General features: G+C 37.8%; 1 protein-coding gene across 3 annotated transcripts; it reads left to right on the forward strand.

Annotated features, from left to right (window-relative positions):
• Positions 1 to 5,547: 5,547 nt before the first annotated feature.
• Positions 5,548 to 13,238, forward strand: RB195_026221 (uncharacterized protein; the record flags this gene model as incomplete). Of its 3 annotated transcripts, XM_064214673.1 has the most annotated exons (27): positions 5,548 to 5,661; positions 6,229 to 6,312; positions 6,445 to 6,561; positions 6,642 to 6,764; positions 7,252 to 7,332; positions 7,394 to 7,518; positions 7,976 to 8,053; positions 8,112 to 8,244; positions 8,942 to 9,038; positions 9,096 to 9,254; positions 9,332 to 9,457; positions 9,518 to 9,619; positions 9,956 to 10,106; positions 10,165 to 10,312; positions 10,375 to 10,523; positions 10,595 to 10,717; positions 10,991 to 11,105; positions 11,198 to 11,343; positions 11,416 to 11,531; positions 11,612 to 11,730; positions 11,862 to 11,945; positions 12,001 to 12,150; positions 12,236 to 12,400; positions 12,469 to 12,630; positions 12,960 to 13,026; positions 13,088 to 13,161; positions 13,227 to 13,238. In XM_064214673.1, the coding sequence occupies 27 exons, from the start codon at positions 5,548 to 5,550 to the stop codon at positions 13,236 to 13,238; spliced, it is 3,120 nt and encodes a 1,039-aa protein (XP_064070553.1). The 3 variants fall into 3 exon arrangements, with proteins under 3 accessions (XP_064070553.1, XP_064070554.1, XP_064070555.1); XM_064214672.1 differs by lacking the exon at positions 13,227 to 13,238 and having other exon boundaries at positions 12,960 to 13,121; XM_064214674.1 differs by lacking the exons at positions 5,548 to 5,661; positions 6,229 to 6,312; positions 6,445 to 6,561; ... (1 more) ...; positions 7,252 to 7,332; positions 7,394 to 7,518 and adding an exon at positions 7,897 to 7,901.
• Between the last annotated feature and the right edge of the window lie 2,817 nt (positions 13,239 to 16,055).

Here is a 16,055-nt window from a genome sequence, read left to right on the forward strand (position 1 = left end):
GGACGAGTCTACGAGGAGAAACGATGAGGACGGAGGCGATATGCCGTCCGTCAATCGCAACGCCCCTGGGCGTTCGGTCGCTGCAAGAAACAAGCAGCAAATCAATGCCGGAAAACATTGCTTAATCTAACGAAGTGATGATTTGTGTTTTAAATCATCTACAAGATAGCGACAATCCGAGAAAAAGTAGTTGGAAGCAGTAGAACAATAAAAATCATCGAAAAAGGCACTGCAGATGACGCCTCTTGACTACAAGTGAGTGAGAAGTTCCTGCTCGACAAACAACAAAAGAAGAACTAGACTGAGAAAACATTTCCTGAAGAGCAGAGTACTATCGCTGAAAGAGCTCAAATAGCTGCAAGAATATGTTTAGTGGATTCAGATCCTAGCTTAAAAAAAAAGAGATCTCTTCACATATCAGCACACGTTCATGTCGCACTTACTTGGCTTATCGGATCCGACAGTACGTGCGACTGAACTTGGTGAAAGTGTAGAATGATGAAAATGAGGAACAAAATAGAGTATCTGGTGGGTGTTGTTTATTACGGATAACGAAAAAGATGTTTCCACTATCATAAATTGAACAATTAAGTTTTTTCGCACACTTTACAATGCTTTGAATGCCACCGAATCGACTCCTACCGGAACTTTCATGGTTTTTTGCTAATTAATTTTTCGAGGAAGTAAATTTACTTCGTGTCTAATACCTATATCTGTTGTATCCATATCGTTTGCTTTTTCTTCTTCAAACAGCTCTAAACGACTAAGAAATTTATTATGGAAGTCATGGCATCCTCGTCAAGTAGGAAACAGTGTAATAAGAAGCTTGGAACCCTTGCCTTCAGCTACTACATACAGCTCATTTTACAAAGTGATGAATGGTAAAAATGGTAAATGTGAAAGGTTGCAGGAAGATAAAATATGTTAATTGTATTAAAGAATTCATTGCTTCCGCCTGAGTTGTTAAAAGTGCCAAAAGATTTTTTTTAGATGTGTTCGAATTTCAGTGACAATTGTGCTAGTAGGTGGTTATGATTGTTGATTTAAGCGAGCAGAAACCTTCACTTTTAAAGCACAACAAAAAACATTAGACTGGTCCGGAATGACGTTAGGACATGCAAGTGAAATACAGTTGCAAAAAATAGAGCTTTTTTGTGTTTTGTTTTTTTTTTTCTTGAAGCGAGTGTGCAAAGGGTTTGGTAAAAATCTGGTAGATTTGTATATTCATGAAAAAAAAAAGTTTAAGGAGTAGTGAGAGTACGAATACGTATCAGTGTTCGCATAAAGGAGGACGTTTACGACGCTTCACCTGTGGATTGTGGAGAAGAACCTCCGAGATGTCTGTTGTCCTAGCGAGGGCTTTACATCAGTTTGACGAGAGCGCCGCGTGGCGAGCAAAACACATCGCATTGCCGGATGGATATGTACTGAGTTTACCAAGGCAGCCTGATAGATCATAATCCATCGAAGACAAACAGAACTTCACACCAGGCAGGAGCACTTGTTTCCAGACTTCATACAAAGTTTCAAACAAAATCATTTCGAGAACTCATAGAAAGAAAAGAAATGGAGATGAAAATAAACACATGGAGATGGAATGGAATATATAAAAAACATTCAGATGGATATTAAAAATCTAAAAGAACACTCTATTTTGCTATACATCTCTCAGCAATTTTCTAGTAATCAAATCCAAGCAAATTAGAGATCTTACTCATATCTTTACTGCTTAATTCATGAAAGAAACAAGAAGAACACTATATTCAAAAATCAGGTGAGGAATTTCTGAAAGAAATGACGAGAAGGCAATGTCACAGCAAAATGTCTCGTCCAGTCCTCTAGGGAAAAGTAGTGTAAAATGTAATAATAACAACCCAAGTACACGACTGGTTTCACGATTGTGAAGTGCCGAGAGGGAGAAGAGTTACCAGAACGTGAACCCGTTAGCCAACTCGTTATCTGTAGTGAGGAACGCCTGGATTCCTTCTAGTCAAAAAAAGGAACTTGCACTTCGTTATGGCCTTTTTTCAGCGATCATGAAAGATTTTAAAGAGGCGGCAACGAATTTCAGAATATAAATTGAAATTTGTGCCCTGTCTACGCTTCTACGCAAACATTTGAGTATTTTAAGTGTTATAAGCTTCTTGCACGCACTTTCGTGCAGCTCTTCACTCTTTTTTCCCCAATTTTTGAGGTTTTTTTTTAATGGAGAGAGTAACAGTCTTCCTAGATAACATTGATTGATATCCTAATTTCCAGCGCCACGTTTTATATTTTGTTATTATTATTTATATTATAAGAGAGATTTAAACATGATTTTCCATGTACTTGTTTCCTACATACACTAATGTGAATCAGTTGGATTCGAATTCCATAGAGACGACATTCAGGTACATAAAGGAGTAAATAGAGGGATAAAATCTCAGAAAAGCCAATAATTGAGATCTCTGTGAATCATTTGACATGCAATCTGGAAAACTGCCGCATGAGACTCGGCGGCGACAAAAAATGACATATTAAATGCAACGAAAACACCTGGAGATTGGAAACAACCAACCTAGCGAGCTACGTATATCATCCCGATAAATTATAGGTTATTATTGCAATATAAACAAGTAATAATAATAATAAACTTGTAGTTAAATCAGCATATTTGTACGAATGTCCTGACTACGCTCAAATGGATATCGATTGATAGTGAACGGGTAGAAAATGGTTGCACGGAGGATGATAAAATGAATTTACTCAAAAAAAGTACAATATTTGAAGTACTACCCACCTGAATAATATGTAAGACGCAGTAGAATGGTTATAGACGAAACAAAGCTGCTATAATCCGTCAAAAGTTTACTTATTACGATGGATCTACTTCAAAAGCTGTAGCCGGAGGGGAGAAAAAAAATGAGGTCAGAGTTCAAATTTTATATGAAAGTGCAACCCGACTTCGAATAAACGCGAGCGTTGTCAGCTTTCAAAAGAAACTATTCGATTTGAAATCAGCTCTAGATTCTCGATTTTGAAAAAAAGAAGTTTGTTGTGAGTAAAATTTTGTACTATACGGTCAATTGACTCTGAAACTGGTTAGACAAATTATAGCTTGGCTGATTGTTAGATAACTAGTTAATTAGTTCAGAAAGAAGGAAAAATCTGCCACCTTCATTGTATTGATGCTATATGAACATTAAAAAAACCAAAGAGCGTTACTCGTGAATAATCATCCGAAATAATCGAGGAGGTTGAAAATGAACTCAGTCTTTGAGAAATTATTGGACTCAATCCTGTGCTTTTCCTCTACTGGAGGAAGAGTTTTCTGCTGCAAAGTTATTCAATATATTATCATAGTAACTAAGTAATTATTATAACAGTAGAGGTGTTTCATCTTGTTTTTTTTTGTTTTATGGTACAATAGCAAGTGTTTTCAATAAATAAATAAATAAATAAATAAATAATGAGCGATCCATGCTTTTTTCCCCTATGACTCCCATTTTAGAAATTGTTAATGATCAGAGGCAAAAAATGAAAGCATTTTTCAAAACTGTAGGACGCGATGTTCCCTTTCCTTTTTTTATACAGTCAAATTTCTCGTTACTACTATCCTTATCTTTTCAAATTTAGTTATTTTTACTGTACTCAGTACTAGTACTAGCTACTCCTAACCCTATCCTTCCTTTCACCACAAATTCACGCAGTATAGGTAGCATTGTGAGCACTGGACGTGAAAATGTCCGAATCCATTGATTTACTCCTGGCTTTTTTCCAGACCTGAGGACTTCACTGGTCTCTGGTGACGCTTCGAGAAGCTGATCGCGATGGTGACGATTCGGGCAAAATATCGATTTTATGGAACGGCAACGTCCCGAAGAGTTCTAGCCAACATCCGTAACATTTATTCATATCCCTGACCACAAAAAATTTATAATGCACCAACTTCACTCAAAAGCACTTCTTGTTTTCTTTTTTTAGTCATTCCTCCGAACCTCCGAGTGAACTTTCGAGTGCTGAAGTGAAAATGAAAAGAAAAGCCGATCCAAGTGAAGAACCTAAAAACCATGCACTTAACAAGATGTTGCTATGAAATAATCTTTCAACTAAGTTCTTAGCAAAAAGAAAAGATTGTTTTTATAGAAAGCACAAAACTACGGTTAAACTAAGTCGTAGACTAATGTTTTTTTTTTGTTTTGCTAAGACTAACGTTTGGACCAGATATAACTAATAAAAGACCAGGTTACGTGACCAAGAAATCCTCGTCACAGGAAACCACTCGAGCAATCTGACTAAGTTCACATGTGATAACAAAAAGTGTCATAAAACACACGAAAACTGCCCCAAAACCTCCATTCCATTGGCAATTTTGTGGACAGGGACGTCATGGAAGAAGCGAAGACTCCTACTATCCCACAATTTCAATCAAATCATGCATGAGAAGTTTTGTCATACAAAACCTACTCAACATTCGTTATACGTGTGTTCCAGAAAATCCAATGAATCGTCACCCGACTTTTTGGTGCAATATTGCGATTGTGTCGTTTCGCCTAGCGCACGTCAGCGATGCCGGTTGTTGCATGGTCTTGCTTCCTTTTATTATTTCGCGGCTTTCTGGCTCTCACGTTGCTTTGGTCATCCTTAAACTTTTGTGTCCTTCTCATATTGATTTTCATTTCTTCCATGGTTGTTCCTGCGTCTATTTCACTTACTATGGATGCTCCTGTTTTCCTATGCTAGTTGTTTAGGTGCATGTAAGAGTAAATTGACCCCTCGTTTCAGAATCGTCTGTAAGATCATATATTTATATGTCTGAAATGTTTTTGGAACATACGTCACCTCGAGTTAGTCAATCTTACTCTTTCATATCTGTCGCCGTATGTCTTCATTGTTTAAGAAAGTTTTTTTTTTAGTGAAAAAGAACTCAAAACTTGTAACAGTATACTTTTGAATTATATATATATATATATATATATATATATATATATATCATATATCATGTCACCATATTTCAATTCATTCGTACTGTTGTTATGGATCTTTCCACTTTCTGTGTGCTCAGCTAAAACATGTCAGCTGAGTTGGATATGACGGTTGGGGTATGGCGAAATATGTCCATAAACTACTGCGAATAATTACGTTCATCATCCTTTAGCTGATTTCCAGTCCTTCCACGTTCTTTTTTTTTAATCATGTAAAGTTAGTCATTAAAAAGAGAAAAATCCTCCTTCCGATGATTGACAGAACCAGAATCAGCGTAGTTCTTATCTCCTATCCTAAATATGTGACATGTGGACGTTCTCCATTTGCGTTAAGCAATTTTACTTCGCATTATTTTCTTTTACATTCTCAGCGAATAATGTATTCACATACTTCATGGTTTCTGTCATTTTCGTAACTGTTTAGCACGTTAATATCACTGCACAGTACTGTTTCTTGAAAAAAAAAAACTTTAAATCATCATCAATCTTCGTATTTTTCTCCACTGATTTACCTCGTCGGTCGTTTCCTATAACATGAAAGAACTTACTTTTCAAGGTTGTGCACTAGTCACTGGCATGGCCGATGCCTCGGTCCGTGCTGTTCATAGGCGGGTCTCTCGTAGTGCTAGGTACGATCCTGATTCGAAGTGTTGTTCTCGGTCTCGAGGACGGTTTCATAACTGAGGAGCAGATTGAGGTACATCAGATAAATTCGGTATCTATTGTTATTGTTTTTTTATATCCTCTCATCATATCTTATTCAAGTTCGGAGGTCTTATTATAAGTGGATCTACTTTCCCGATTTTACTACATTAACGAAGCTCAGGGGTTTTTATCAGATTTCGTCTTCTGCTATTTTTTCAATGGTATACGAGTGATTAGAATGTGCCTCTTTGCTTGAATTACCTCTTGGAATTGGTTTTTCTACCGTAAGGGAAGAATTCGCATAGAATTGTACAAAAAATCTGAGTTCTCACGTTAACACTTGTTCTCAGTGAGTGGACTTTGCTGCAGCTTGCAACTCGAACTGAATTCTTCATACAAATATAGATTTTCCTTCAAATAATGGGAATCTTTTTGGGGATAGTTGGAAAACGATAACATTTTATTTCAAACATTATATGGTTTCCTTTTTCCTTGTCTTTATTGTGAGTAATATTCATTTAAGAATAGCTGAGAAGACCATAGCCAACTATAAATGTAGTAAGATTTGTAGGGGATCATTCCAATCACAGTGCTCTATCCTCCAATTTAATCTGTTCAGGCGCCAATAATTCCTGAAAATTCGTTGTATGACGCTAGACGGTGTTGTAGACATTCTGAACTTGAAAATGCCAACTACTTATTCGTAAGTTTATGCTAATTTATTTTTTAAAAATTGATTTTGATATAACTGATGTTACTAGGATTTTTCATCCTTGCTATTATTGGTCCATTGTTCTCCTTCTCTGAGTTCATATCAATGGATATGTATCCTTAGGTATCAACCATGGATGGTAGGTTGCATGCTTTGGACGCTATTAACGGTGGAAAACTTGTCTGGGTAGCTGATTTTGATGCGGAACCACTGCTTTGTGGTACTTTAGGGAAAATGCAGGTTAGTGTCTGTGCTGTACTATCGGCACATGATCGCATGGGAAATTTTGTTTTCCCACATTTTTTTACGTTCTCTTTTAGCCAATGCAAGTAGACGGCCGTATGTTCAACCTCGTGCCTGCATTGGATGGGAATCTTTATATGTACTCTCGAGAAGAACATCTCCTGGAACCGATACCACTCAGTACGGATACCCTTCTACAGGTATTTTGAGATTTTTTTTGTCCCGTTCCATTGAAGAATATTTTAATTTCCTTGCTTTTTTAAACATGTTTTTGTGCCTCTTCTTATTTCTGTGTGATCAACTCCGTTCTTCTCCTATGTTTTGCCTTACTTGCTTCGCTTACCCCTAATGTACTATTACCCTACTATTTTGCATATTTTGCTTATATTATGCTTAAATCAACAAAACTCCTTCATTCAATCCGAAGTATGAAGACTTCGTCGAGTTAAAATTCCGCTGTTCCACTGATTTATTACACTCACATGTGTGACCTACCGAGTCGTCACAATAAAAAGAACAAAAGGATGAAAGAGAGGCGGAAGAGAGTCTAATTTGGAATATAAGGTATTTTTCGCTATGCAACGATAACTTTGTAGGGCTCACTGAGAATTTCCAGCTTTCTGTGTGCCGTAGCTCTATATATGTTTTTGCTTTTTTACTTTTATTTTTTTATTACGCTCAATTAAGGCTAGCATCCGTGTCGGGCACGATGCTGTGGCTGGAGGACGAACGATAACTACAACAGGCGTGGATCCGCTTACTGGAGAGGTGGTTAATCTATCTTCCTCATATTTTCTGTTGAGTTACGCTTAAAAGCAGCAGTTTTGAGGTTCGATATCACTGTACATCTTCTCAATGTGGTTCTACAGCTGCCGGAGCAGTTTCATCTACTCTTGTCTTCCGTCGAAGTACTAGCAAAGTTCGAGCTGTGGATGCGCTTACCGGTGTTGAACGGTTCGTAGCGTGTTTTTCTGCAATAACCCACTTTGCTACGGTAAACGGGAACTCTTCCTGCAGCGAAACTTGTCAGATTAACTATCCGATTTATGGATTTCCCCATAAAGCAAAGAAGGGCGGTTTGTTTCACACGATCTTCTTTTCCTCGTATCCATTGGAGGATTGGTGGAGTTGATCTATCGATCGAAGCATTTTCCCGCCAACTATTCCCATCCACAGCCAGAGTCATTCGTCCTTGCCTCGATCGGCAGTCTGTTTTCCATTTTCACAATAAGTTCACCTTTGCCTCCGTCGTCATACTAAATTACATTTTCTGACTGAGTTACAGTTATCTTCTATGAATAGGAGTGACAGATGGGCTAAGAATTTTGTTCTATGAGGTCGGTATAGTTTCAATCACCTCACTTTTCCTGAAGCTGTTTTCTCCGTCATTCGAATGTCTCGTGATGTTTAGATGGAATCTTTCCGTTTCTGAATATGATGCTACATTGGTCAAGGAAAATAACGCTCAGTTGTATACCAGAGCACATAGGTAATCCTGTTTTGGAGTTGTTTATTTGTGTTTGCTTGCTATTCAAACATAACTACAGATTTCGATATCTCGTTCAACCACCTGATGGTGTTGTGACTGCGTACGATAGTTGTGGTAATGAGTTATGGTCTCACCACCTCGGCAGTCATATTGCAAGAACATGGCGAATGGAAGGTGGAGAACTAAGCGAGGTCACAATTTGATTTTTAGATAGTGAATTCGTAAGTGCTAACGCCTAGCCAAACCCTCGTTATCCTGTTTGACATCGATCGATATGGAACCCTTCATGTGTACGTAATTTGAACGATAACAGCTGGATAATTTTTCCTTTGTTGCGAAATACCACCAAACTCCAACAATGCTGGACAGTAGGTCCAGCATTGTTGGAGTAGCAAGAGATATGTGCTTCTGACATATAGTATAATTTTAGTGCTAGATACCAGTAGATCAATTCAAGTCTAAGAAAAAAGGAAGTCTGAAGTTTGTTCCTGGTCGTCCTTGCACTGTGGGTCTGTTTCACCACAAGGGTTAAGGATTGTCGCTTCCAGATGATTCTGTTGGTGCTTGCAGATCACTGTCTTAATATTTATTGTACACAGATATCGTTGAACTCTAGTACCTCTCTGATATAATAAGCGCACTGATGCGGAACATGAGTTCCGAACATAAACTATGTTGGCGTATATAAGTAAGTAAGTATAAGTATGGCGTTTATAAGTGTTTCAAATGAAAAAGAAAGCGTTTACTTTACGGAAAACAATTGTTTGTTGTTTCTCTTGCATGCATATATCTGAATCAACATAGACTGGGCTTCTTATATAACTGTATCGCTCCATTAAAAAAGAAATACTTGTGTTCTTCTGCATTACTGATCCATCAATTTTGTAGGTTTCCCTTTTCGACTCCGAAAACATCCATACGCTTTCCATTGGCAGTGAATTGTCGTCGGATCCCCTTCCACAGTCAGAATCGTTGTTCTATTTAGGTATTTGTGCCCAGGTCAATTTTTGACGCTTCTATGCTTGATATTCTCCACGCCTAGGGACTGTAAACAACGAGCCATTCATTATGCATTCCGCTAATGTAAAGAAGGAAATGAGAAGAATTGCAAAAACCATGGATTTAGCTGAGTCGCACTCCGCAAATAATCAGATCGCTCCTACTTCTGGTTCATCATATTTGATTGAGAAGGGGACTGTCGGTTGGTGACTACTTCTGCTTTTCTTGTTGTCTTAACTCTTGTTTACAATTGTTTTCTTGTTAGCTTTTGCCTTATAGATGAGTTGCTGTCATCATCGTACAAACGTTCATTCACGGCTAAACAAGCGAAGAAGAGTGAAGAACAGCTTCGAACACGTGATTCACGAAGAACTCGTGAACTGCATGTTGTGGCAGCAAATGAAGGTACTGTCAGTCCGTGATGTACATTCTCTCCGTTCCTCTTCTTATCCAAATTTTTTGAAGGGAGAGTGTCTTATCCATCCATTTCTTGTCCCAGCAGTGAAGGAACAGCACTCATAGGAGAGAAAGACATTCGAAGTGCTGCTTTTGAAGGACCTGGAGGCGGTGAGTTAATCCGCAACTTTAAGATAGGGAGTGAACCGGCTTCAACATTCATATCTCACCTTTTTGTATGCTCATACTTAGTTAGAATTTGTGTGTTTTTCACCATCTAGACTTGAGAACCTAAAAAATCTTTTATCAGGTTTGTCGTTGTAGAACTGTGCAATTATTCAGACCAAAACAGTGACTAGCTCCATAAACTGCTCTTATCCTAAGCATTACGAAATATTTTTATCCTCAACTTTCCAAGACGGAATTGTTAGATTACTCTGAGAGATATTCACATTTTTTAATTAATTAATTAATTTATTTATTTATTCATTTATTCACTATTTGAAGGCGATCAAGGATGGTTCGTGATGCGCCCTGATGGGAAAACAACGAAACGTCATGCGCTCCTCGATATGCTCACCCCGTCTCAATGTCATACTAATATTGTTGAACGTGTAAGTAGGACTTTACGGGCTGATCACATGGTTTCTGGATGGTGGTGAGTTAGTTTTGTGTGATATGAACACGGAAATCCAACATGTTCTCCATTAATTCAGGCGAATCGTTGCTTTGGCAATGTTAGGACTAGTAGGATCTGCATCTGTGGTATTACACGCACTACTGACTCGTCGTAGAAAACGAGGGGACCTTTCAACAGCACTTCTACAGTCTTCGCAGTCATCTGCTGCGATTCCTTTACCTAAGGTATGGGACTGTTTTTGGATTTTACTAAAACTGTAGAGCTCTTATTCCACCGGCCATTCCAGACGAAAAGAGCGGAAACGCGATCAACCTCTGTTGGACCTTCTGTGGGCTCGACACCAACGTCACCCACGCCAACACCAGGTGACCAAGTTGTACGACAACGCAGAACTACTTCCACTCATGAGAGTGGCGGTGAAATTTTCCACAGCAAGTTGGTTTCTGAATGAAATGACGATGTATTAACATACCTTTGACCTAATATTTCAAACTACTATGCTTTAGATTCCTCCAAGATTTCGAGCCAGTGAAGCTGCTCGGGCATGGTGGATTCGGTGTAGTGTTTGAGGCAATAAATCGGCTTGACGAGTGTCCTTATGCTGTGAAGCGTATTGCTGTGTCGAATAGGTGCATTTTATACCAATTGTTAGTTGGGGCTGTTTTTATTCACCCTTGTGTTCATGAAAGATTACCTGTTCAATGCGCTAAAAACACTTTGGTTTCGTATGCTTAACCTGACGGTAATCATTCAAGGTCACTCATACGTCAAATATTAATTCTATTTTCTGGAAAGCAGGTTTAAGATTTTTTATTTTTTTATTCTTGACGACCTTGGAGAACAATTTAATTTCCTTGGAACTTTCCTTCTAGCACTTATTGGAAGTTTTATTTTTTTTTCAGCGAAAGTGCTATACAACGAGTTCTGCGTGAGGTACGAGCTATGGCTAAACTGGATCATCCAGGCATTATCCGCTACTATCACACATGGATAGAAAGACCTCCTGATGGTTGGCAGGTGTGAATTGCTAAATTACAAATTCCGTTCACTTTTGTTTGGAAGTGAAAAGCTCGATCTTCTATCATTTTTCTATATTCCCAAACTTTTAGGAAGAACAAGATGGTTTGATGCTACGCGGCATGCAATCCCGTTCTTCTGCTAATGATTTGTTGGATGAATCAAGAAGTGAGAGCTTGGAGTCCTCCTCAGCTGTTCCAGTTCCAGTGTCGGAAGTTAGCTCCGAACCTTCGATGGAGTAAGTATTAGCTTCTATCCGTCCTAGGTTTTCTCTTTTTTCCCTGTGGTGTTCTGACTGAAAACTTTGAAGTGTTGTTGCACCGGCCTTAAATGAGTATAGTGATGATGGATCATGGCTAGAGGAGGATGATGAAGGAATTGCTGAACCAGAGGACTCTTCAGATAGTGATGATCCATTGACTTGCGGTAGGTCGTGGGAGCGCTACATTACTTAGTGGCAAATGATTATTCTGATAGGATCCCAAGCCGGAATCATTGCATTTCAGCTCCGAAGAATCCCGTGCGAGAAGAATCCGAGAGTATCATATTTGGGACATTTAGTTCTGGGGACGCGTCTAAGATTAGCGCTGAAGTTAACGGTGATATATCTCAGCTAGGAAAGAAGGTTGGTGTTTGCATCAGTGTTGCGTAAATTAATAAAATATTTTGTGAATTCGTTCGTGACATTATTTGGAAGGAAGCAGAATTTAACTCTTCGACCTGAAGATTCTCATTATTTTATTCAGTGCATTACAGATGGTACTAGTAACTTCGACGGATGAGGATTTAATGCCAAGTCCTAACACTAATAATTTTGTGTACATATATATTCAAATGCAGGTATGTTGAAGGCTGCAAAATAACGATTATTGATGCATGAGCTTTTTGCTTTCAGTTGTGTCAAGAACAAACATTGCATGCATGGTTGGCCGAGCATAGGTCTGTGGAAGACCGACCATTGGATAAAATGAAAATTTGGATGATACAAATGTGTAGTGCAGTAAATTACATTCACCAACAGGGATTGATTCATCGTGACATGAAGGTAAATCTGAATTACTCAATCAGGTTTTTTTTAGTTGAAATCACCTTGTTTTATCAACGCTTCATCGTAAAAATCCATTATTCAGCCTCAAAACGTATTCTTCGCATCTGACCAGAGATTGAAAGTAGGCGATTTGGGGTTAGTGACGAGGTGTGTACCGGCTGAGGACCAGCCTATTGAGAAAAATGTAGCGCGGTACGCCATCCATACGGATAATGTTGGAACAAGAGGGTATATGAGTCCCGAGCAGGTTCGGAAATTTGGATTTGCCTCCATGCATTTTATATTAGTGCAGATTAGTTAGATTAATTCTTCTAGCTGGCAAATAAACCATACACCTTCAAAGTTGATGTATTCTCTCTTGGTCTGATATTTTGTGAATTGGTGATACCATTCCAAACTCTCATGGAGCGAAGCCTTACTCTGAGCAGTCTGCAACAAGGCCGTGTTCCGGACGTCCTTTCTGGGAAGCCAGCTGAGGTTGGAATTTTATTTAAGTTTTGAATATGGTATATGTACTTTCCTTTAACGTGTACTTGCTGTGGAGGGTTCATGGGGATAACGCCATTTTTCAAAGCAAGAATGGGTATACTAATTTGCTACAATTTCTTGGAATTTTCATTTTTCTTGTTCCGGCAATACTTCCGGAAATCAAAGTAATGGAATTAAATGAGAAAACTACCGTTTCATCATCTCTAAATGTCTTAAAATACGTCGACTTTGCCAATTATTCCCATCAGAAATTCCTCATGAAATTTGTGAAGAACGAAATTAGCGATTAGCTTGTAAAGTATAGACTTTTTCTTCAGCGAGATTTCATTCTATGGCTAACTTGTATGAATCCCGACAAGCGCCCTGCTTGTGATGAAATCTTGGGTTCAAACTATTTGGCTACAGTAGAAGACCACGCATCAAGTGGCTGTTCAAATGGCTCAAGGGTACGTCTCCAAAGTGAAGCAGCCTCGATTTGAACTGAATTTGTATCTATTACGAGTTTGCCATCGAGAATCGGTGAATTTCTGTCATCAGTGGTCAGGTCTAGAATGTAAAACACTTCTCGTATTTCAATATTACAGCATGTTTTTTGAGTGCTAGAGTTCTAATGCGCGCTTTCTATCCTCGACTTCCGTGCCGTTCCTTCAGACTCAGTCTTTGTTCATTTTGTTTACGATATTGACGAGTATTTTCTTTCATATTTCGCGCGTTGTGTGATATTATAGATGTGTTAGTATGATTTTAATCCGTAACTTCGTTTCTTTATCGCGTAGTTATTTCGAGGATGGGTTTTTTTTTTCCTGTGATCTTTTTGTTGCTGTTCCTTTTCTCAAACGCGTTTTGCTCTGTATATTGTGTACATAGCCGTTTACGGCGGGCGTTTACATGAGGCGTATTCAGAATACATTCAATTGTTTATTGAATTTTAGTTTATATTATAAAAGTGTTTATAGAGAGATGTGCCGGTTTCAAATTGTTCAGTGTTTGCTGTGTACACTGCGTTAACATGAATTAAATAGGTGTTTCGCTAGCGAGTTATCAGGAAAAAAAAGGTTCTCGACAGCATTTGCGTCATTGCCACCTTTAGAATCATTCATCCACGTAAATGTTCATGAAATATCGGAAATAAATAATAGAATAAAGTATGATAGTCTGCTTGCAGAGGTGAGGTCTGGAAACGTCGACATAGGAACACTGTTACTGGTTTTGACATAGGATGGCCGTTTTGGTCATGGCATATTGGTGGTGGTAAGGTCATACCGTAGTAAATTAGGTTCATTTGTGTTTCACAGCAATTTTGGATAGTCAGTGAGTTTGAGGTTCGTTTAACGTTACACTATATGTTGGTCAGAATTCTAAAGAACCAATATTGCTAGGAAATAAAAGGAATATAGGATTCTTTGCTAATTTGCGTGGAAAAACACCTCATTATAGATAATAATATCTGGTTTTTGTCTCTGAAACGATACACAGATCGTAGAGCACTGAAGCTAAGGAAAGACCTTGATTTTATTTTATGGAACAAAGGAGATCCTTATTCCAAATATAAATTTTAGAGTGGTTTCGCTTTTGGAAAATAATTCCTGATCAAATAGTTAAATATAGTTGTTGTCTGCGTGCTGAAAATCACAGATGTTGAGCTGTAAACAAAGTGGAACAACAGGTGCATACTTGCATATCGTGTGTCAAGTAAACAAATCCAGAAACAAATGGTGTTTCACAAATCAGTGTCGATTTTAATTGATTGAGAATCATGAAGTTCCGTCAATCGTGATACTGTTGATAATAATTAGAAATGACATCTTGCAAGACCACTTGTCTGATACTGACATAGCCTATTTTAACGTAATTCGATCCATTTTCCCACACAACTAATCGCTCATTGCTTGCTTAAACGTTACGGGTTCTTTCATTTCAGTATAATTGTTCCATCTCTGGTATTTTTCGCTCTTTTATACAATGGAAATTTTCTCCAGAAACGTTATCTAATTGTAGGCTAGAGATCTTTTGTATGACCGTTGGAATAAAAGAGTTGGAGTCGGCGATTTTCTCTCAAGTAAAAAAGCAGTTGAATTAACTTCATATTTTGTTTCCAGTGGTTCAAAGCTGAGTAGAACTAATCAGGAGTACAGATAATTTTGTTGGTAAAAAAAAGACAGAAGAAGCTACCATTCTGTTCTGATCGTCTTCATAATAACAATGTTTTCCCTATTAGCAAAATTATTCGAAAAAAAAAATCTCAGCAACAACAAAGAAAATCAGTGCGGTGATGTGCATCCTACGATGTTTGGACGAAATTCCATAATTAATTATTTGATTTATAATAAATAACGACCACATTATTTTCATCATCTTTGGTGTATCTAAAAAAAAGAACCGTTGACAAAATCAAAAAAAAAAATCCCCCACTCCCCATCACTACATTAAATTTAGAATTTAGAACACGGCTTGAGGGAAAATAGTGAAATAAAGCATGAATCGTAGAAGAATTCATAGTTGTTTTCGCCCACTTTTTATCCCATTCGTTAATCATTCATGTGGAACGTCTTCCTGAATAATTGAACAATTTTACAATTCTAGAGGAAATAGAGTTAGGCATAATGTTAAATTCAACAGAACAGCAGTGAAATCCAATTTTCCTAGATTTAAATAACACTTCTCGGACGAAGTCAGGATTCCCTTTCTTCGACGAAGTTAGTACTCCTAGTCCTACGATCTATATCTCAAAGTATTTCCTGATGTATCAATTTTTCAATTTTTAGTTTCGAGAGAAACAAGTAAAAAGAGCTTGAAGGTGAAGTTTTTGGTTTATGAGCTATTCTGATGGAATTCTCTCCATTACAGCTGTTGCTTAGTTACGAATTTGCTCTCATTCTTCCTCAAGACTCAACAAACAACAGCGAAAAGAGTTAACCTAGAGATTTGCACTTTGGATTTACAAAGTATACGTGCAATCATTTGATTGCTAAGATTCTTTACGTCTGTGTGAAGAAAAAACAGTTCAGTAGGTGGTGGTTACACTAGAAATGGGACCCTTCAAATATTATGGCTACAGACTCCTGACATGTCTATCTCTTTATCATTCCTTACTCTTTAATTACTTAGATTTATATTCTCGCAATATAATAAATATGTAAGCAATAATGCGATCATTTCGACCAGGGACTAAACTTCTCCAAAGGAAAATCAGGATAAATTCTTCTTAAATCCACATTTCTATAGAAAACATTCAACAATCTCCTGAGATCATTACCACATCCGGCTCTTTGGATCTGGTATATCCCATAAATTTTCACAAATGAACAGCTGTATCAAATATCAATCTATGTTTGCTTAGCTGAGATGTCCATCACGCGTTGCATTATTCGAAACAGTCGAATTTGGATCATTTATCCTGTTCCTGGAAATTT

Source organism: Necator americanus, chromosome X, assembly GCF_031761385.1.
Source record: "Necator americanus strain Aroian chromosome X, whole genome shotgun sequence".
In the NCBI taxonomy this organism is placed as follows: Eukaryota; Metazoa; Nematoda; class Chromadorea; order Rhabditida; family Ancylostomatidae; genus Necator; species Necator americanus.